This window comes from Rutidosis leptorrhynchoides, chromosome 9 (genome assembly GCF_046630445.1).
Source record: "Rutidosis leptorrhynchoides isolate AG116_Rl617_1_P2 chromosome 9, CSIRO_AGI_Rlap_v1, whole genome shotgun sequence".
Taxonomy (NCBI): Eukaryota; Viridiplantae; Streptophyta; class Magnoliopsida; order Asterales; family Asteraceae; genus Rutidosis; species Rutidosis leptorrhynchoides.
The window spans coordinates 236,745,668-236,768,314 of NC_092341.1; the positions used below are offsets into that span (position 1 = coordinate 236,745,668).

A 22,647-nucleotide genomic window follows, 5' to 3' on the forward strand; every position below is an offset into this window, starting at 1 on the left:
TTATTGTTTGCAATATTAAACCTATAATTCACTCAACATTTTTGTTGACAGTTACTCGCATGTTTTATTCTCAGGTTAATGATTGATTGCTTCCACTGTGCTTAGAGAGTCTGCATATTTATGATGACAGCTTTTGTTAAATATTAACTTGCATTCTATTTTGGTACATTAAATAGTGGGTGTTTGTTGACTTTGTTTTGGTCAACTTTTGGTTAAAGTATTTATGTATAGTTTTTCTAAACTTATACATTTTGGTAGATTTCCTTTATAGGAAATCATTTTCAAATAAAGAATGCAAGGTTTTTTTATTAAATTCATGTAGAGTTTCGATCAAACTGTGGGACCAAGATAACGGTTGTCGTCAAGTGTACTTTAACGGGTCGTTAAATTATTCGGGTTGGGTAATTGATTATTCATTCTGATCAAGTGGGTAAATTAATATTCATATCTCATTAAAACAGGGGTGGATTACATACAAGGATAATTGGTGTAATTGTTAACAAAGTATTAAAACCTTGGATTATACGCAGTCGATAACCTGATGTAATCATTAAACAAAGTATTAAAACCTTGTTACAGTTCAAATCCCTAATTAGTTGGAATATTTGACTTCGAGAATAAGGTTAATTTGACGAGCATTTTATAATTATGACCGATGGATTATTATGGACAAAAACCAGATAGGTATCAAATAAATCTAGGACAAAGGACAATTAACCCAGATAAATAAATTAAATTCAAAACGTCAAACATCATGATTACGGAAGTTTAAATAAGCATAATTCCTTTATTTTATATCTTATCGCACTTTTAATTATCGTACTTTTTTAATTATCGCAATTTTATTTATCGTCATTTTAATTATCGTACTTTTTAATTATCGCAATTTTATTTATCGTCATTTTATTTATCGCACTTTAATTTATCACACTTTAATTATCGTTATTTACTTTACGCTTTAAATTAAATTATATTTAATATTTAATATTTTACATTAGGTTTTAATTGCGACTTAAGACATAAAATAGACAAACCGGTCATTAAACGGTAAAACCCCCCTTTTATAATAATAATAATAATATTACTTATATATATATATATATATATATATATATATATATATATATATATATATATATATATATATACACACACACACACAAAAATATAGTTTTAAAATATAGCGTTAAACTTGGCTAGCTCCCTGCGAAACGTACCGGACTTACTAAAAACTACACTACTGTACAATTAGGTACACTGCCTATAAGTGTTGTAGCAAGGTTTAGGTATATCCACTCTATAAATAAATAAATAACTTGTGTAAAATTGTATCGTATTTAATAGTATTTCGGAATAAAAATATAACTATTTCGTATACACCTCGCATAACATCAAGTTTTTGGCGCCGCTGCAGGGGAACATCGAAAGCGAAACGCTATATTCTAAAAAAAAATATTAGTTTTTAAGTAAAAATATAATTTTATATAAGTTTTAAAATACAAAAATATAAAAAAGTATATTTATCTATTTAAGTGTTTAAATTAAAAAAATTTATATTTTATTTATTTATTTAGAGTATAAAATTATTTTTAAAAATATAATTTTAAATATAACCTATATATTAATTTTGTATAAAAAAAAGGTACGATTAGGGTTTGTGTTTAATAATTATTATGTAGCAGCCCAATTTCTTTCCTGGATCCACAGTCCATGCGATCGCATGGCCAGATCAAAGAACCCTCATGCAGTCACTCATGCAGTCGCATGAGGTGAAAAGACAGGTCTGATCCTAGTACGTACGATTAGGGTTTGTGTTTAATAATTATTATTATTAAGTAATTATTAGTTAGGGTTTTAGTTATTTAATCAAATTTTAATTATAGTTTTAATATTAAATTTGTATTTTTCAGTTTTATTTAGTTATTTAGATTAATACTTTTATAAAATAATAATATAAAAATAATATTATTATAAAAATAAGTAATTTTATTATTTTTTGTTTCTTTTTATATTTTGTATCTTTTTATTCATTTAATTCGTAAATTGTATATATATAGTTCGTAATTAGTTTTAAACTTAGTTTTTGCCGTAGTATTTTATAATTCTAGATTTTTAGGCTTTGCCGTAAAATCCCTTAAGTGCTTTTTCTTTAGATTAAGATTTAGGCGCTTTAGAATTTTGCGACACCGTTTTAAGTTTATAGATTTTAGTACCTTTTAAGTTATTGCCGTTTTGGATATAGAATTCCTTTTAAGCTTTAATATATTTAGGCGCAACTTTTTAGAGTTACTTTTTAGACTTTTAAGTTTCAACGTTTTTCTTTCTTATTTTTATTTTTCGACGTTTTTCGACGCGTGCTTTTTCTTTTTCAATTCTACGCTCTAGTTTTTAGGACATAGATTTTTATTTCAAAATTTCAACGAAAAATTATTGTAAGCGATTGAATTAATAGACATTCAAATTTTCTGGTTAATAGTTGGATTTGTTAGTGGCGAGTTGTGGGCTTCCGATTTAAAGGGTCCTGGCTACCTGCTGCATCTATCGGCTATTCGAAACGTGGGCAAAATCAGAAAAGTCTATTAATTTGATAACTTTAATAATTTTTATATTTATAACTAATAAGATATTCAGTGAATGCACCGAGCAAAACGTTCACCACCTTTCATACGTTCACCACCTGTAACTCGATCAAGACATCTAGCCAATATTGTCACCGTTGATTTTTCTTTAGAATCGTCATCTAGTCAACCAAGAACTCCAATTCAATTCTCCGATAATCCATCTTTTGAACCCGACTTCACAATTGAGAACCCGGAGGATATTCAAGGACAATTTCAAGATCCTGAACCACTAATCATTACTCCTGAACTACAAACCGTTAAATCAGAATCCTCTAGTGATTCGTATTCAACAAATTCAATTATGGATGTAACAGAACCTCTAAGTATGGAAGACCGAATGAGAGCCACACGCACGGGCCAAGGTCACGCCATTATTAAGCCAGACATTAATGCGACAGATTATGAAATCAAAGGACAAATCCTACATATGGTAACTAATCAATGCCAATATAGTGGTACACCGAAGGAAGATCCAAACGAACATCTTCCAACCTTTAATAGGATTTGTACTCTATTTAAGATCAGAGAAGTGGAGGATGAACAGATCTATCTCATGTTATTTCCCCGGACTTTAAAGGGAGAAGCCAAAGATTGGTTAGAATCGTTACCTAAAGGGGCGATTGACACATGGGATGTTTTAGTTGAGAAATTTCTTAAAAGATTCTTTTCGGCATCTAAAGCCGTGAGACTTCAAGGAGAAATAGTTACATTTACGCAAAAGCCAAATGAAACACTATATGAGGCGTGGACAAGATTTGGAAAGTTATTGAGAGGATGTCCTCAGCATGGTTTAGACACTTATCAAATAGTACAAATATTCTACCAAGGTATCGACATTGCTACACGAAAAGACATCGACACAGCAGTTGGTGGTTCCATTATGAAGAAAACTGCAACCGAAGCTCACAAAATTATTGATAACACAGCATCCCACTCATATGAGTGGCACCAAAAAAAAGATATCTTTCGTTCATCTAAAGCGGCTAGAGCCGATTCTAGCCATGACTTTGATTCCGTTTCTGTAAAAATAGATGCTTTCGAGAGACGAATGGAAAAGATGACTAAAGATATTCACGAAATACGAATCAACACTTAATGAAAGATTGTCACATTGAGCAAACAATGGAACAACGTGAGAATGTTTCCTATATGAACCAAAGGCCGGAAAATAATTATCAAAATAATTATCAACCACCAAGGCCAAACTTTAATCGAAATCAAAACATTCTTTACAATCCATATGGACCAAACAATAACTCGTACAACCAACAAGGTCCGAATAACCAACCAACTCAAAACAACACTTTCAATCAACAAAGACCTAGCTTGTATAAACCACCACAACAAACCGAAGAGAAAAAGTCAAATCTAGAAGAAATGATGGCAAAGCTAATGGAATCTCAAACACAATTTATTACATCTCAAACCCAAACAAATGAGAGGTTTGATCAGTCATTAAGAACTCAACAAGCTTCCATTTTGAATCTAGAAAAACACGTAGGTACTCTTGCAAGTATGATGAGTGAGAGGGAACAAGGAAAGCTACCGAGTAATACTGAAGTAAATTCTCGAAATGAGAATCTTAATATGGTGTCAACAAATTCTAAAAAACCATCATCAGAAGATGGGAAGGTTTTCGATGTGAGTAACAATGAAGAAGTTACAACACCACCACCACCCGAGTATGTAAAGCCAGTGGTGGCACCATACAAACCACCCATCCCGTTTCCAAGAAAAGGAGTTGAGTATGAGAAAGTAATAGGTAATAAAGTTTGTGATACCTCTGGAAAGAAGAAGAAGAATAAGAAAGTACAAGAAACAAAAACCGTAAAGATAAACCCGGTGAATACAGTTCCACCAAAACTTCAACCCAAAGTGGGTGATCCGGGTGAATTTATTGTTCCTTGTCTACTTAGTGATTGTGTCATGTATGATGCACTAGCAGATTTAGGTGCGAGTGTAAGTGTTATGCCTCTTTCATTATATAAGAGATTAGGAGTAGGTGAGTTAATTCCAACAGAGATGAGTGTTCGAATCTTTGATCAAACCATTAGGCACCCAGTTGGAATTGCTGACAATCTACCCATTCAAGTAGGTAATTTAACCTTTCTAGTCGAATTTATTGTCATTGACATAGAAGAGGACTCAAACATTCCTTTAATTTTAGCTCGACCATTCTTAGCGTCCACTGGGGCGTTATTTGATGTAAGAGAGGGTAGAATAACACTTAGTAATGATGAAAAATCAATCACCTTTGTGAGTCGAAAGACTAAATCTCCACCAACCAAAACCGTTGAACCAACAAAAATGATTGGTAAGAACCATGTTGTTTTACCAACTCCAACGGTAGTGCTTAACAATAATAAAACGCCTAAGTGTGGGGAAGATGAAGTAACACCTAATGATGACTTGATAACAAAGAACCCCGTTGTTGATACGAAATTAAATAACCCCGTTATTAATAGTTCAATGAAGAAACTTATTAAACGGATTCACGATGCTAGAACTAAGGGGAACTTTAAGTATTGTAACAGGTTAGTATCCAATCTATCACCTAAAGAAAAGGTGAAACTAGTTGAATTTGTGGATGTTACACAGGAATCCGACCAATGGCGTAAAGCAAAAGTCACAGATATGCAAGTTGATTATGGCCCAAGAGAAATTGACGATGAAGTTAATCACAATTTCGACACCACAGCTACCTAAGTGTGGGGAGATTCAAATGTTCTAAAAAGAAAACGTTGTCAAGAGTTAGTTGTTCTGTTCTCGTGTAGTTTCGAGAATGGAATCCGATTGGTCTTTTCCACTAGCAGACACTAAAGAACTTGTTTTCTCCCCCCATTCTGAATTTTTGTTTTGTAGGTTTTGTATGAAATTAATTTGCATTTTTAAATTTAATTTTTGTGTGATTTTAAAAAACAAAAATTACTTTATTTCATTAAGTTTAAAAAATGATTTCTAAAATTCATCGTAAGTTGAAGACTAGGTCATGGAACCGAATTTGCTTTACCCGAGGGCGGGGCAAAAAATTTTGTTATCATTATTTTTAATTTTATTGATCTAAAGTATACCAAAAAAAATTTAGAAAACCCAAAAATCTTTGCTTTTAAAACAATCACTTTAAAAACGATAAATTTTAAATTTTGTCGAGGGACGGACTAGGTAAACATACCGAAACTACCTAAAGTAAAAGAAAATAAAAAAAATTATTCATTTAAATTGTTTTAATAAATAAAGGTTTTATAAAAATATATATATATATATAATAAAAATATTATGTATGTTTGTAGTTTATCTTATGTACAAAACATGATAAAACAGTGCACTTTCAAAGACTGACATTAAGTTCAGCAAAAGCTACTAATTTTGACGACATGACGCAAAATATCAAATGTGATATAAAATAATATGTTTGCAAACTCGGTATTTTTAATCACTTTTCTACACTAATCACCCTCATGAATTTATAATTATAATCTGATTTCATGCAAATGAGGGCATTGCATGATCTCAAGTGTGGGGAAGGGTTATAAATTCTCTCGGGTTTACACTTAGTTTATTTGCCAAATTTTGTGAAAATTTGAAAATTTTTCAACTAAATGAATTCAAAATTATGTTTATACATATTTATGAACGATAAAACTAGGCGTTAATACCGTAATTATTGTTACCTCGGAGAGAACATAAATGAAGAAACAACCCAAAACGCTTGAATTCATTTAAAATGGAATAGAAGAGAATAAAAAGGCAAAGAAAAGAATAAATAAAAGCTAAGTGTGGGAAGAATTTACCAAGTTCTTCAAAACATATATCACATATTTGTACAAGATTGTTGCAGGTACTTTTGCTTTGGACTAAACTAATCAGTTTTACCCGATTTATTGTAATACCTTTGAAAGAATAGATGGATCTACACAATGAATCAATTCCATCATTAAAAGGAAGTAAAGTCTTCCGAAAAAGACACGCGCTTCTTGATTTAGGTCAGGAAGTTGTCGTCCAGACCAGCTGTAGGTTGATGAAAAATCTAGAAAAGTCATCTCTAAAATTAGCAGGAAATCCACGGACCTCAGCATCAAATAGGGACGCCAAGTGGTCAGACTTATCCTAACCATGAGAGGATCTGTCTCGTAAAATGGGGAGGGCGCCGTGCAAATTAGCTTGATAAGACTAATGAATCAGACCCTCAGAAAGGATAATCTCCTTAAAGATTAAAAATTAGCTTTTAAGCCTGATATTACTCAATCCTTAAGATTGACCTTAAAGATTGAGAATTACAAACTCATGGAATTTGATGATATCTAAACTCGAGCTTGAACGAGAAAATATTTTGATCAAATTAAAACTGATTTGTTTTCTGAAAACCCTATTTTCAATGCGTTCATTATCATTGAACGTAAAATCCTAAGAATTCACCTGGAATTCATTAGGTCACCTGAACCAAATCGGGTGTCAACCTTAAGAACGGTGGTTGCATAGCATGGTCGAAGACAGGACCTTGTGCCAGACCGAAAAATTATAGGGTGATCTTTACTATTTCTCCAACAAAGGATAGTAATTGCATCCGACACGTTGTGGACCATGAACATCTGCATGTCATTCGACATTGCCTTAACAGTTGCTTGTTCAATGCTTTCCTTTACAACTGGACGGTAGTTTACCGAAAGGTAATATACGGAGCAAGTATACTGGACGTGTTGCTTTTCTAATACAAGGTTAGAAAGTGGGTGACACAAACCGTAAAGTCTTAAGCTAAAATTTTAAAATCCGAAACCCACAAAAACATTATGCAAACACCGGTGAAGGGTTATTCCGGAAAACTTGTCTAGGGTAAAATCTAGAATGAATTTTCAAAAGATCAAATGTTTTCATAAAGATCCAATTTCCTTAAAGGATCTAAATTTTCATAGTCATGTGGGACTGTAGACCACATTGTTACTATCATTGTTTATACCACTGTATCAAAATCACTGATGTATAAAGTGTGAGAATAAAAAAGTGATTCGAGTGAAGTGTGATTTTATTTCAAGTTATGTATTGCTTGAGGACAAGCAACGCTCAAGTGTGGGGATATTTGATAGTGCTCCAAATGAACATATATTTAGGCACGATATCCTTCCAATATGTAAAGTTTTTAGTTGCAATTGTTCTATTTTTATGTAATAATCGTTTAAATAAATAAGTGCGAAGACAAAAGAAGAAAACGAAGATTTGAAGACGCAAACGTCCAAAATGCTCAAACATACAAGTTAAACTCCAAGTGGTTTAATTTATTGATGATCAACATCTAAATATTGACAAGAGTACAAGTTGTGGAACGTAAAGTACAAGATATTAAAGCATACGAAAAGACGTTCGAGAAACCAGAACCGAGACATAAACCAGGCGTAAATGTACGAGACAACGGAGCAAAAATTCCAAGTCAACTATGCACAAGAATGTAATATAATATATATATAATTAATATAAATTATATATATATATATATATATATATATATATATATATATATATATTATATATAATAATATGTCGACAAGCAAGAAAACAAAAAATATGTGAGCTGGATCTGACGGCCATGCGATCGCATGGGAAATAGGTATAAAACCCATGCGAGTGCATGAGCCCATGCGAGTGCATGAGATTTGCACTAAAACCCCATGCACTCGCATGGGCATCAGAATCAGAAAATATGCCTATAAATACCAGGCTTCTGCTCGACGAAAAAACAACACACTTCACACTTATTTTCTTTCTTTCCTCTGTAATATTTATAATTATATTTATAATTATAATTAAGTTTAAGTAAGATTAATAATAAATTATGGTTTAGTTGGGTTATTGTAAGAAATGTTTTACGGGTTTTAAAGTCGGAGTTCTATCCGTGTAACGTTACGCGATTAAATACCACTGTAAGCTATGTTCTTCCTTTTCAAATTAATGTCTCGTAACTAAGTTATTATTATGCTTATTTGAGCCGAAGTAATTGTGATGTTAGATTAAATATTAAGATGGGGTTATTGGATTTTGTACCATAATTAAGGTTTGGACAAAAGACCGACACTTGTAAACATTGGACTATTGACTATTAATAGGTAGGGGGTATTATCTAATTGAATGACAACTCATTGGAACTTGTCGAACCTATCTTCAAATTAGTTAATCTAATAATTATTAAAATGATTATGTATGTCCTATTTAGTGACGTTTATACGACATCTTTTACGATCATCTAATTAATTATTCGGGTTGGGTAATTGATTATTCATTCTGATCAAGTGGGTAAATTAATATTCATATCTCAAAAAAACAGGGGTGGGTTACATACAAGGATAATTGGTGTAATTGTTAACAAAGTATTAAAACCTTGGATTATACGCAGTCGATAACCTGGTGTAATCATTAAACAAAGTATTAAAACCATGTTACAGTTCGAATCCCTAATTAGTTGGAATATTTGACTTCAGGAATAACTTTAATTTGACGAGCATTTTATAATTATGACCGATGGACTATTATGGACAAAAACCAGATAGGTATCAAATAAATCTAAGACAAAGGACAATTAACCCAGATAAATAAATTAAAATCAAAACGTCAAACATCATGATTACGGAAGTTTAAATAAGCATAATTCCTTTATTTTATATCTTATCGCACTTTTAATTATCGTACTTTTTTAATTATCGTAATTTTATTTATCGTCATTTTAATTATCGTACTTTTTAATTATCGCAATTTTATTTACCGTCATTTGATTTATCGCACTTTAATTTATCGCACTTTAATTATCGTTATTTGCTTTATGCTTTAAATTAAATTATATTTATATTTAATATTTTACATTAGGTTTTAATTGCGACTTAAGACATAAAATCGACAAACCGGTCATTAAACGGTAAAACCCCCTTTTATAATAATAATAATATTACTTATATATATATATATATATATATATATATATATATATATATATATATATATATATATATATATATATATACAAATATAGTTTAAAAATATAGCATTAAACTTGGCTAGCTCCCTGCGGAACGAACCGGACTTACTAAAAACTACACTACTGTACGATTAGGTACACTGCCTATAAGTGTTGTAGCAAGGTTTAGGTATATCCACTCTATAAATAAATAAATAACTTGTGTAAAATTGTATCGTATTTAATAGTATTTCGCAATAAAAATATAACTATTTCGTATACACCTCGCATAACATCAATAGGGCTAAAAGAGAAAGAAAATGTGAAGGTAAATGTGGAAAGTAAACAAAAAGTACAATACTTTTATGATATTTCCTTAAACTGTGTGTTTTTTGTCTGTGGATTATTAATATGGGAGGGAGGGAGTAACAAGCAACAATTTTCAGTTAGTTAAAATACTTATCATCTCATGCTATCCTGCCTAATTGCTCTTTTCCTTCAATTTTTCGAGACATGAAAAACTTAACCTAAATTTCACGATCATCCTTAAAACTCAATCAACTATTATATAACAGCCACCACAACTCTCTATCCTTAATTAGTGTTTAAACTTCATCATCATATATATTAACTTCAACCTTAGAGGAGCATGAGGCGGCTACCGGAGGAGAAGTGATGGAGACCAAAGGGGTAAGTGAAGGCATCCGTTTGGTTGAGAACCATTACCGTCCAAGGTCTTCGATTACGTTTTGAATTTACAGATAATTGTTTGAAGATGATGCTAAATTATAATTGTTGTTATTTTTAGTTTATTAGTTGAGGGTTTTTTTTTTCTTTTTTTTTTGTGAAGATGAAATCATGAAATGGCTAAAGGTGGAAATTAAATGTCCATATGGGGACAACAACCCTTTTTTGCATCAATCACACAACTCTTTTGTAAGATGGCTCAAAAAATTAAGTCACAGGTAAATAAGGTAAGGTGGTGACTGAATAAGCCCTCCAGGACAATAATCCCGATTAAGCTAAAAGTAAACAAGCCCTTAATGTATGATAGCACAAACATTAATGTAAATAGATAACCATTTTTTTAAAAAATGGGGTGTGTGAGAGAGAAAGAGAGGAGAGAGAGAGCAAGGAGTGAGAAAACTCATAATCAACAATGAGAGGGCACGACTGAAATAGATCGATACAGGGGGGCTTCGGGGACCGATTAAAAAGACTATTTGGAATCCAACTCACATTAATGTTTGGGGTGTGCCGAATTTGTGGCGTTCTTTCCAACCATATGGCGAAATTTGGGATGTTTACATAGCTGGCAAGAGACTTAAGGGAGGGCAACGATTTTCTTTCACCAGATTCAGCCAAGTTCATGATGCAGATGGTATGCTTGCCTCCCTTAAGAACATCATGTTCGAAGGAAACTCTATTAGGGTTTTTAAAGCTTTTAAAAGATGTTCGTGGGAAGATAAGAACTTTCCCAGACTTGAAAGAAATCAGCTTAACCCTAATGTCCAATATGGAAATAACATAAACTACGAGAATGATTTTGGAAATGCGTACAGGGATTGTCACAAGTTCAGTGATGTTACTGCCAACCAAAATTTTGATCTTCGTGAACAACTTAGAAAGACAGATTTAAGAGAAAATCTAAATTAAAAAACAAACAGAAAAGTCGAAAGTACATTGAAGAAAGCCTATGTCAGTCCTGTCAACTGTTATAACCAATTCATTAAGAGATCGTTGATTAGGACACTTAATAATTGGGAAATCATTCCTCAGGTTATTGTTCTTAGTAAGGCTGAAGGTATGACCAACTGTGAGATTAAATACATGGGTGGTATGGAGGTTATGTGGGTGTTTTATTCAACTATTGAAGCTGAGAAGATTATTAACAATAAGGGACATGCGGTTCACCGGTGGTGTAGCTTGGTAAAATTTCTTACAGAACCCTATGTTCAATCCAAAAGGTTAGTGAGACTTAACATTAGACATATGGCGGTGTCTTGTTGGAATGAGGTTTGCTTCAAGGCTGTTGCCAAACTGTGGGGAGAATGTATTGACTTACATAACTGTTCGATCACCCAAGCCCATCAAAGCTTGGATTTAGGGCAGGCTATAATCCTAATAGATAATCAAAGTCCTATTGTTGGGGATGCAATTCTGTATGTTGGCAATAAAGAACATAAAGTTTCAGTCAGTGAAGATTTACATAATGTTATTCCCTTCAACCCGAGGGATGATTATGAGGATCAGGTGGGTACCGTTAACAATCTCCAGGACCAAAATGATAATATAGATGAAGGCGTATTGGTGGAGTCTGAAGATGATGAGGATGAATACATAGATGATACTTTTGGCAACCATGAGGATGATGAAGGAAGTTTGAATTTCTCTAATCCTATGCGTGATGAAGAAGATGAAGTGTGTGTATCTACAGATGAGATTCAGAATAATGAGCAAGGTTTAGATCGTCAAAATTCCCCAGGTTTGAATATTGAGTCCGATATTCCTTTCAAATCTCTAGTTTCCAGGTACAACTTCGGTTGCTCCAGTGGCCGGCGTAAAAATTCCAAAGGAATAGAAGATGAAGAGTCTAATTGACTAGGTATACGGGAACTTTTTGAAGATACCAATGTTGATAACTGTGCTGACAGACCAAACGTGCAAGGGTATAATGATTGTGGTGGGTACCCATGCTGTGGGGAATCCCAAAACCCTAACAATGGTAGGCCCGACCCTAACGGTAAACCGCAGTCTTCCGTTCCCCCAATTCATGGGGGTAATGTTACTCAGTACAGTCCAGATCTAGTTAAAGATACCATGGGCTCTGCAAACCCAAGCCCAATCTAAAAGGATGCTTCTAGCCCAACAAGAGCAAATGTAGGCCACAACAATGATTCACACTCTAACCCCTTGGGCTGTAACCAACAATATTCCAAATCAAGTAGTGGGCTCTTAAATCAAAAACTCTGCCACAGATCCAATCCTTGTAAATCGAAAAAGGGGTTCCGATTTCTTCTGGTACCAAATCGAATGGCGATACGAAAGCAAGAAGCAGAATGTTGGTTGGTGATAAAAGAAAGAAGTGCTGCTGGTCAAGTATGTGTAGCTGGAAAACATCATCGCGTATGTTAAACATCAAGAACAATGCTAGAAATCAAACCCCTGGGAAACATCCCTTACGTTCCAATTGTTCATCCTGTGCAAAGTGTGTACCTATCGAACTTCATCAGACGGGAGCTTCCAAAATAGCATAGCTTTAGGTAAACCTTCACGTTCCTTTAATTTTTTTGAAGCCCGAGAGTACGGAAGTAAACTTGGACTAAGATGAAAGGAGAGGAAATCTACCTAATAGGTGGTTCTCTGATTTCTATTCGTACTGATTTGTTAACAATGAAGATTATCTCGTTTAATGTAAGGGGTTTTCGTTTCGGGAATTCGGTTGATAAGTTTGGTTGGGTTCACAGCTTACTGATTAAATAAAAGCCTAGTTTTATTGCCTTTCACGAAACTAGGTTAAAACAGGTCAATCTCGCCTGAATCCAATCTTTGTGGGGCTTTTTGAATTGTAATTTTGTACAGAAAGAACGTGTAGGTTTAGCAGGTGGACAATTGATTATTCGGAATACTGATTTTTTTATGCTACTGATGTTATCGTGTTTGATTGCGTTTTGGGGGTCCGTGGTGTATGGAAGGCTACCAACTCCCCAGTAAACTTCCTTAATATCCATGGCCCTCAGGACGACATCGGTAAAACTAGATTATGGGAATCGTTATCAAAATTTCTTGGGGTCGACGATGAAGCATGGATATTGTGTGGTGACTTTAACGAGGTTAGGGAAGAGTCGGATAGACTAAATTGTGAATTCATAGAGTACCGGGCAAAATGGTTCAATGATTTTATCTCTAACAACCGCTTGATGGAAATTCCATTAGGTGGTAGAAACTTCACAAGAATTAGCGACGATGGACTGAAATTTAGTAAGATTGATCGTTTCCTATGTACTGAAAAGTTTTTTAGCATGTGGAAGGATGTCTCGGCGGTGGCATTAGAAAGAAAAATCTCGGATCATTGCCCGATCATGTTGAAAGAAGAAGGGAAAAATTTCGGCCCTAAACCTTTTAAGATTTTTTACGTTTAGCTTGATGAAGTAGGTATCGAGGATGTCATCCGCAAAGCATGGGAGATCCTGGTCCCTACTATACACAGAAAAGACTGTACGTTTTGAAATAGATAAAAAAAACGTAAAGAATGCTTTAAAGGAATGGAGTACCAATAAGTTTGGGGGTCTAGACTGTGTGATTGAGGCTTTGAGATTGATGTCCATGAACTATGAGCTAAAAGCAGAAGATAATTGTCTGAATGATGATGAAAGGAAGGTTTGGTTAGATTGTAGGAAGAAGTGGATAGAAAAAGAGAAAGTAAAAACGAGTATGCTAAAACAAAAAGCGCGTGTTAAATGGTGTCTCGAGGGTGATGAAAATACGAAATACTTCCATTCAATTTTAAAACGAAACAATAATAAAAACAACATGAGGGGTTTAAACATTAATGGAGTTTGGAATGAATCGACAAACGATATCAAAGAAGAAGTTTTTCAATCACTTTAAGCATGTTTTTGAGGAAATTGATGGTGAAAGGCTGAGCATGGAAGAACTTAGCTATCCCTTATTATCTTTGGATGATGCAAATGCACTTGAGCTCCCTTTTGAAGAGAAAGAGATCAGAGAAGCGGTCTTTGATTGTGGGAGTACTAAAGCACCCGGTCCTGACGGGTTTAATATGAGATTTCTAAAAAAATATTGGGACATTATTAAGAACGATCTTATTGATGCAATCGGGTGGTTTTGGGATAAATGTGATTTCTCTCGGGGTTGTAATGCATCTTTCGTTACCTTGGTTCCAAAAAAGTACGACCCAATTGGTTTAGGTGATTATCGGCCCATTAGTTTGATCGGAAGTTATTACAAGATCATTGCAAAGATTCTTTCTAATCATCTTCGGAAGGTAATTCCTCATCTCATCGGCTCGGAGCAAAGTGCGTTCCTAAAAGATAGATTCATCCTAGATGGTGTTTTGATTGTAAACGAAAGCATCGAGTTCTTAAAACAAACCAAGAAAAAATGTTTCGTTTTCAAAGTAGATTTCGAAAAGGCTTTTGATTGCCTAAATTGGAATTTCTTGATGGAAGTTATGAAAAGTATAGGCTTCGGGACAAAGTGGAGAAAGTGGATTCTCTCGTGTCTTAAAACTGCTACCATCTCCGTTCTTGTTAATGGATCACCCACCAATGAATTCTCGGCCGAAAGAGGCATTTGTCAAGGTGACCCTTTATCACCTTTTCTTTTCATATTAGTCGCGGAAGGCCTTAACATACTCACGAAGGCCGCAATTGATAATAATTTATTCAAGGGGGTTGAAATTGGTCGTAACAAGATAAAAATCTCTCATCTACAATACGCGAACGATACTCTTTTTTTGGGAGATTGGAGTAGGGCTAACTTACAAAACCTACAAAACCTCCTAAAATGTTTTGAACTAGCTTCCGGTTTAAAGGTCAATTTTCATAAAAGTTGCCTCTACGGGGTTAGTGCCGGTGTTGATGAAACAAACTGGTTTGCTTGTAGTATGGGTTGTCAAATCGGTGCTTTCCCTTTTAAGTACCTTGGTTTGCCTATCGGGGCAAACATGAAAAAAATCTTGTAGTTGGAACCCGGTGATCGAAAAATAAAGTCCAAACTCTGAAATTGGAAAATGCGTTCGATGTCTTTTGGGGAAAAATGGTGCTTATCAAATCGGTCCTAAATAGCCTACCTTTGTATTATTTCTATTGAGAGTGTGAGAAGAGTGTGTTTTTGGGGTGGGTCGGATCTAAACTCTAAGATTCCTTGGGTTAAATGGGATAAAGTTGTTTCTCCTTATGAAAATGGGGGATTAAACTTTGGTCTTTTAAAAAGTAAAAACCTTGCTTTATTGGGAAAGTGGTGGTGGAGGTTTTATACCGAAACCGATTCACTTTGGTCCAAATTGATTCGTAGCATTTATGGTTCTCGTGGTGGTTTGGATCTAGGGAGTGAAGAAATTCGCTCCTTAAAACCATCCATTTGGCGGGATATTCTTTTGGCAGGTACCACTATTGAAGATACAGGTTTAAATTTCAAGAACTCATTCAAAGTTTCTGTGAGCAGCAACTCGTCGAAGGAATTCTGGAACACGAACCGATCTGGCAGCATTCTCAGCAGTAAATTCCCTCGTCTGTTCCAATTAGAAGTGTCGAAACATGCATTCATAAGCAGCCGTCTTCATGTCACTGATTCAGATACTGTTTTTCGAGGCGATTGGAGCAGGGTACCGTCTGGCCACACCGCTAGTGAACTTTCTGAGCTATCTCAAATAATCATTGATTATGTTTTCAACAACAATGGAAAGGACACGTGTGTCTGGTCTAATTCCCACAACGGCTCCTTCACTGTACGATCTCTATCCCTCCTTATCGATAACAAGTTACTTGTGGAACCATTGAACAACATTGAAACAATCCGAAATAATTTTGTTCCAAAAAAAAATTGGAGATCTTTGTATGGCGGGCTCGACAAAAAAGATTTCCCGCTTTGATTGGGCTTAATAAAAGGGGTATTGATTTGCATAGTGTTCGGTGTCCGTTGTGTGATGACGATTTAGAAACCGTAGAACACTCCTTAATTTTCTAAAAGCACGTGATGGAGATTTGGGATCATGTTTTCACGTGGTGGGGCTTCGGTAACATGTCAAATCTAAGCATCAATGAGATTCTCCAAGGTAATTGTACTTCTCCTTCAACGGCTCTCGGTAGTAAAATTTGGCAAGCGGTTGAATGGGTGTGCACCTACTTAATTTGGAGAAATAGGAACGAGAAAGTTTTTCGAGATAGAAGTTGGAACCCTTCGGTAGCCTTGAACGAAATTCAAGTCAAGTCATACGAGTGGATTTCTACAAGGCTAAAGAAACGGAAGATCGATTGGTTATCTTGGCTTAACGATCCAAGTGTTTATCTTAGACTTGTTTAGTTTTTTCGCGCTTTTCTACGGTTTTCTTCCTTTGCAAACCATCGTGTGTTTTGTAAGTGAGCTATGCTCACATATCGTTGTACTATATCTTGAGCTTAATATAATCCTTCTTGCTTTTCAAGATTTCCTCCTGGGCAGCTAGGGATGGCAATGGCCACCCGATCCGGTGGATATCCACCCGATCCACCCGCTTCATGATGGATATGGATGAACTTAAATGGATATGGATACGGATATAGATGAACCTAAATGGATATGGATATGGACATGGATGAAAAGTTTCATCCATGGATATATCCATTACCACCCGAAATACATATACGAATACATTAATATAGATATATACTTGTATATTTACCATTACAAGTTCATTTATCGTTAGATTTACATTTTTTTTTTCAACCCTATAATGAAATAACTATAATATATTACAATAAAGCACGTGTATCTAACAAAATAAACTTACACATGTCATATTTTAGTTTTCATTATCTATGTTTTATAATAAATTTAACAAATATAGTTATATCTCCGACAAAGATTACACATTCTTATGGATATATTATAAGTATGTCATGTTATATTTAATGTTGCTATAATACGGTTTTATTTTAATCGCATATTCGAAAATATTATAATTTTTTTTTAGTATCCATTGGATATCCATTAACCCGCTTAATCCATTGGATATGAATATGGATGGATGACCTGAAACTAAATGGATATGGATATGGATATGGATGAACACATACTAAATAGACATGGATATGGATACGGCATCAACCTATCCATATCCGATCCATTGCCATCTCTATGGGCAGCGATGAAGGCGGGGTCATTATCGCTATATCGGCATAGTCGAAACGGGAGATGATCGCAACAGGTGGTTTAGTCCCCCTCGGGTGATCCCATTTGCTGTTAAAAAAATAATAAATAATTAATGGGTTTAAACTTATGGTGTGACTCGCGAAACATCTCAATAGTCGAGCGAATCAACAGATGATGGATATATTGTTTTTGTTTGTAAACGTTCACATCATTAAAATATAAGTTTAAGATAGATAATATAATAAACAATAAATAAACCAAACCATGGTGCCGTTTGAAACTCTCTCTATCTCAAAAACAGTGCCAGCCGGAATTTTTTGAATTTCTTTTCTCACGCCACCGTTAACCACCGCTCTACTTCTTCCACCTTTTTTCTTTTTCAACTTTTCTACTGTTAATCTTCAATTTTTTGTTTATTCAATTCCTCTCTTCATCATTTCTTTCTTTTTGGCACCCTCTATTCTTTTAATTATGAAATCCTCTGTTTTTTTCCTGAAAGGCCAACGATTTTCTATAAAAAACATCACGAAACATTTACAAGAGTTTGGGGAATTGTCCCCCTAAACAACAATACACATGATAAAATTGGATTGCGAGATGATCAACCCACACGACATAGATTACAATTACATCGACCCTAAGCTAATTTTAAATAAACACAAGGATCGTTTAACCATGACAATAAATCGAAATTCATTCCTTTCGACCTATTGGAGATCCATTCGAAAGATTTAACATGTATTTCATTTAACGCCATCGGAATACTCCATTTTTTCTTTTTGAAGACCATGTCGTTTCGATTAGACCAAATAAGATATGCACTAACCCACTCGACCGCTTGCCATATTTTCTTTCCTTGTGTTGTTGAAGATCTTGGACCATTACCGCAGAGAAATTCATTAAGGCTAAGATCGGACATATTGCCCAAACCCCACCATGAAAACACACGATCCCAAATAGCCATTGTATCTTTACAAAATATTAACGAATGCTCCACGGATTCTAAATCATCATCACAAATTGTACAACATACACTATGAAGGTCTATACCTCGCTTATCAAGTTCAATCATAACGGGCAAATGCTTTTGAAGATATCTCCACACAAATATTTCAATTTTACGAGGAATTGGATTGTTGCGTAAAGTAGGTAGAGGAGAGGAGTTACCCGGAAATAATTGTTCTTGGATAATTGAGGATAGAACCTTTACAGTGAATTTGCCACTTGTGCATAATGACCACAAATATTTATCTCGATATTGTTGTGTAGACACATTTTGCTTTGTTGAAACATTATGACTTTGATCAGAAGCAGGCAAAACAGAGGCAACACCATTTTGACCCGAAGAAATAGCACCATTTTGACACGAAGAAACAACACCAATCTGAGTAGTATCATCCCTATGTTGAGCAGAAATAGAAACAATAGCATTTTGAAAATCAGCAGCAGTGTATTGAGCAGAAACAGCAGCAACATCATGTTGAGCAGTGACATCATCAACATATTGAACAGTAGCACCAACGGTGACCTTGTAACGAAATTTGGACAGCAGATTAGTGAGCCTGTTTAGCTCACCGAGAACTCTTCCACTTAGATTGTGCGACCATTCCCATTGAAACACTTTAGCCACATCAGTAGCTTGGATAATCCGGTTCTTCATCAGCACGTCTTTGTTAATTTCGAGTCTATAAAAGTCTTGGGAATTGGATACGGAGTTTGTTCCCTCCAATCCAATTATCATTCCAAAATGAAGTTGAGGACCCGTCATTTATTTCTTTGACAAAGGAGGATCGTAAGTCAATGTTCATGTCTTGAATATCCACACCTGTAAACAAAATGTTACGCCAAAGGCTTGGTTTTAAAGACCGAATTGCTTCGGCCTCCAATTCCAAACCTCCACAATGACCATAAATACTACGAATAATTCTAGACCAAAGAGAATTGGTTTCGGTATAAAACCTCCACCACCATTTCCCGAGCACAGCAAGATTTTTTGTTTTAAGTAAACAAATGTCCCCCCCCCCCCCGAGTCGTAAGGAGGCACGACATTTTCCCATTTTACCCATGAAATTTTTGACCCTAAATCCGCCCCGCCCCAAAAGAACTTTCTTCTCGTACACTCAATTAATTTCAACACACAAGTGGGGGCACAAAACAACGAGAAAAAGTACAACGAGAGGCTATTCAAGATCGATTCTATAAGAACAATTCTTCCTCCAAAAGACAACGATAATTTATTTTGTCAATAACCGGATACCAACTTGATAATTTATTCATTTTTGCACCGATTGGCAACCCAAAGTAAGTGAACGGGAAAGCACCAACTTGACAATTCAACTTATTGGCAACATAATTTAGCTCATCAACACCTACTCCACACCATAAAGACAACTCTTATGAAAGTTAACCTTGAGCCCCGATGCGAGTTCGAAACACTTTAGTAAATTTTGCAAGCTATACGCGTTTTCTCGACTTCATTCACCTATAAACATAGTGTCATCCTCGTATTGAAGGTGTGACACATTTACTTTATCATTACCAATTTTAACACATTTAAAAAGTTCTTTCTCGGTTGCGGCTTTCGTTAATATATTCAACCCTTCGGTGGTAAGGATAAATAAGAACGAAGAAAGGGGATCCCCTTGATGAATACCACGACCTAATGTGAACTCTTTAGTCGGGGAACCGTTAACAAGAATCAAAATCAAGGCCAACTTTAAACATGAGAAAATCCATTGTCTCCATTTATCACCAAAACCCATACTTTTCATGACTTCCAAGAGAAAATTCCAATTTAGACAATCAAAAGCCTTTTCGAAATCGACCTTAAAAAAGAATGCTTTTTTGCTTTTTTGCCTTTAAGTAGTCGATACTTTCATTAATAATTAGGGCACCATCAAGTATGAAGTGCCCTTTTAAAAAAGCACTTTGCTCCGTCCCGACCAAGTTAGGAATAACCTTCCTCAACCTATTAGATAAGCTTTTTGCCACAATTTTATAAAAACTACTAATCAAGCTTATCGGTCTAAAATCACCGAGACCAAGTGGATCCGCTTTTTTCGGGATTAAAGTGATGAAGGAGGCATTACACCCCCTCGAGAACTCACCTTTTTCCCAAAACCAAACAATTGACTCAACAAGGTCTTTTTTAATTGTCTCCCAAAACTGCTTATAAAAATGCATATTAAACCCGTCGAGCCCGGGAGCTTTCGAACTATCAAATTCAAAAACCGCATCTTTTATCTCTTCTTCTTCAAAACACTTTTTTAGAGCCACGGCTTCGTCTATCGAGATTGTGGGACACCGAAGCTCTTCCATGCTTGGTCTTTCAATTTCCGGTTCTCCGATTTTTTTAAAATGATTGTAAATCTCGTCTTTAATTTCCTCCGGTGTATTATTCCAAACCCCGTTAATGGACAACCCTCTTATATAGCTTTTTTTGTTTTTTCTTCGAATAATAGAGTGGAAAAATTTCGTGTTCTCATCCCTTTCTAGAATCCATTTAACCCTCGACTTTTCTTTGAGCATATTCGTTTTAACTTTCTCTTTCCCCATTAATTGTTTTCTAGTTTCCTGCCACATGATTCTTTCGGCATCACTGATGTTATTACTCTCGGCTTTTAGCTCCAAATTAAGGGCTGTGGACTTTAGATATTCTATTTCTGCAACTAATGAATCAAACATTCGGCTCCAAACTTTCAATACTTTTTTAACACTTTTTAGCTTTCCATGAAAATAACATCTTTCCTGTTAGTCATGCAATCTTTAGAACACGACCATGAATCAGTAACCAACTTTTCAAAACCATCCTCCTTATACCAAGTATCGAAACATTTAAAGGGCTTGGGTCCAAAATTTCTTTCATCGTCCCTAATCATAATTGGACAGTGGTCTGAATGGTTTCTTTCTAACGCGATCGCTGTCAAATCCTTCCATAGATTACAAAAGTTCTCGGATACGAGGAACCTATCTATTTTTCTAAACTTCAAACCATCATCGCTAACCCCAGTGAAATTCCTACCACCTAACGCGATTTCTATCAATCTATTTTTTGATATAAAATCATTAAACCTTCTAGCCCTATATTCTAAGCAATCACAATTCAATCTATCTGACGGTTCCCTAACCTCATTGAAGTCTCCACAAAGAATACAACCATCCCTACTTTGATCAATAAAATTGGAAAGCTCACTCCACAATTTAAATTTACCTACATCATCATGCGAACCATGTATATTTAGCACATTAAACTCAAAACCCGAATCCCTCAAAATACCATGAATACCTATGACCTGATCAAAACTAATAACATCTAAAGCTTCAAAATAGTTTTCATCCCATATCAACAATTGACCACCCGCCATCCCAACCTTTTCTTTTTGCACGAAGTTGCAATTAGAAGAACCCTACATGGATTGAACCCAATTTAGATCCACCACATTTAATCTAGTTTCTTGGAGGACAATTATCGATGGTTTCTCTTTTACAATTAGACTCCTAACCCAACCTACCTTATCTACAGGACCCCCAATACCGAAACCCCTAATGTTCAAAGATATTATCTTCATTGTGAACCACTAAAAAACGAAAGATAGATTCACTTACTGTTGGAGATTACTCTCCTTCCACTTCAGTCCCAGCTTGCATCCATATTCACGTACACTTAATGGATTGACTGAAGATGATGAAGTATCAGAAGAAGATTTACTTGCATTGTTTGAGGTAGACGCATCAACTTTCTTCGCACATGATGAACACTTTGATTTCAATGGTTCGTCTACTTTAGCTCCTCTTGCCATATTTTTGAGGTTTAACATTCTAAACGATGATTTGCATTTTCTAACACAGGACCAACAGCACTTTTTCCCTTTTTGATTCATTCCTTCTAAAAAAATTCCTTTACTCTTTCTTGCTGTTTTCTTTTTAACCGACGGTTTAGGTTTAACAGTAGCACATACACGTTTTTTTTTGGTTGTTTACTTTTGATATTGGGCTCGTCTCTTTGGTTATTATTGATGGGTTTAATTTCTTGAGCATCTATATCTATGACTTTCTCATTCACAATCCTTTCATATGGGCCTGTTCCAGTTGGGCTACTTGCATCATCTTTTGATACACTAGATCTTATTCTCGATGGGCCAGCATGATTGTTTGTACCTGGTGTTTCAAAAACAATATTTGGGCCCATATCCTCCCTATCAAGAAATTCATCAA

The 22,647-nt window shown here is 34.9% G+C and overlaps 3 protein-coding genes across 3 annotated transcripts; 2 read left to right on the top strand and 1 right to left on the bottom strand.

The window, feature by feature from the left end:
- Window positions 1-12,591: 12,591 nt before the first annotated feature.
- Window positions 12,592-13,700, top strand: LOC139868601 (uncharacterized). The gene is made up of 2 exons (XM_071856935.1): window positions 12,592-12,657; window positions 13,299-13,700. The coding sequence occupies exons 1-2, from the start codon at window positions 12,592-12,594 to the stop codon at window positions 13,698-13,700; spliced, it is 468 nt and encodes a 155-aa protein (XP_071713036.1).
- A 506-nt stretch (window positions 13,701-14,206) lies between these two features.
- Window positions 14,207-16,174, top strand: LOC139868602 (uncharacterized). The gene is made up of 2 exons (XM_071856936.1): window positions 14,207-15,227; window positions 15,369-16,174. Exons 1-2 carry the CDS (start codon window positions 14,207-14,209, stop codon window positions 16,172-16,174), a joined length of 1,827 nt encoding a protein of 608 aa, XP_071713037.1.
- Window positions 16,175-19,629: 3,455 nt separating this feature from the next.
- Window positions 19,630-20,195, bottom strand: LOC139868604 (uncharacterized). Its single transcript, XM_071856937.1, has 2 exons — window positions 19,916-20,195; window positions 19,630-19,802 (listed from the first exon to the last, which is right to left on the bottom strand). The coding sequence occupies exons 1-2, from the start codon at window positions 20,193-20,195 to the stop codon at window positions 19,630-19,632; spliced, it is 453 nt and encodes a 150-aa protein (XP_071713038.1).
- Window positions 20,196-22,647: the final 2,452 nt, after the last annotated feature.

Coding starts and splice junctions, on each gene's coding strand:
- LOC139868601 (XM_071856935.1), top strand. CDS start 12,592: ATGGCGATACGAAAGCAAGAAGCAGAATGTTGGTTGGTGATAAAAGAA. Junction 12,658..13,298: donor AAAGAAGTGCTGCTGGTCAA/GTATGTGTAGCT, acceptor CATGGCCCTCAG/GACGACATCGGTAAAACTAG.
- LOC139868602 (XM_071856936.1), top strand. CDS start 14,207: ATGGAAGAACTTAGCTATCCCTTATTATCTTTGGATGATGCAAATGCA. Junction 15,228..15,368: donor TTTCCCTTTTAAGTACCTTG/GTTTGCCTATCG, acceptor GGTCCTAAATAG/CCTACCTTTGTATTATTTCT.
- LOC139868604 (XM_071856937.1), bottom strand. CDS start 20,195: ATGGGTTTTGGTGATAAATGGAGACAATGGATTTTCTCATGTTTAAAG. Junction 19,803..19,915: donor GGATGACACTATGTTTATAG/GTGAATGAAGTC, acceptor GGTGTGGAGTAG/GTGTTGATGAGCTAAATTAT.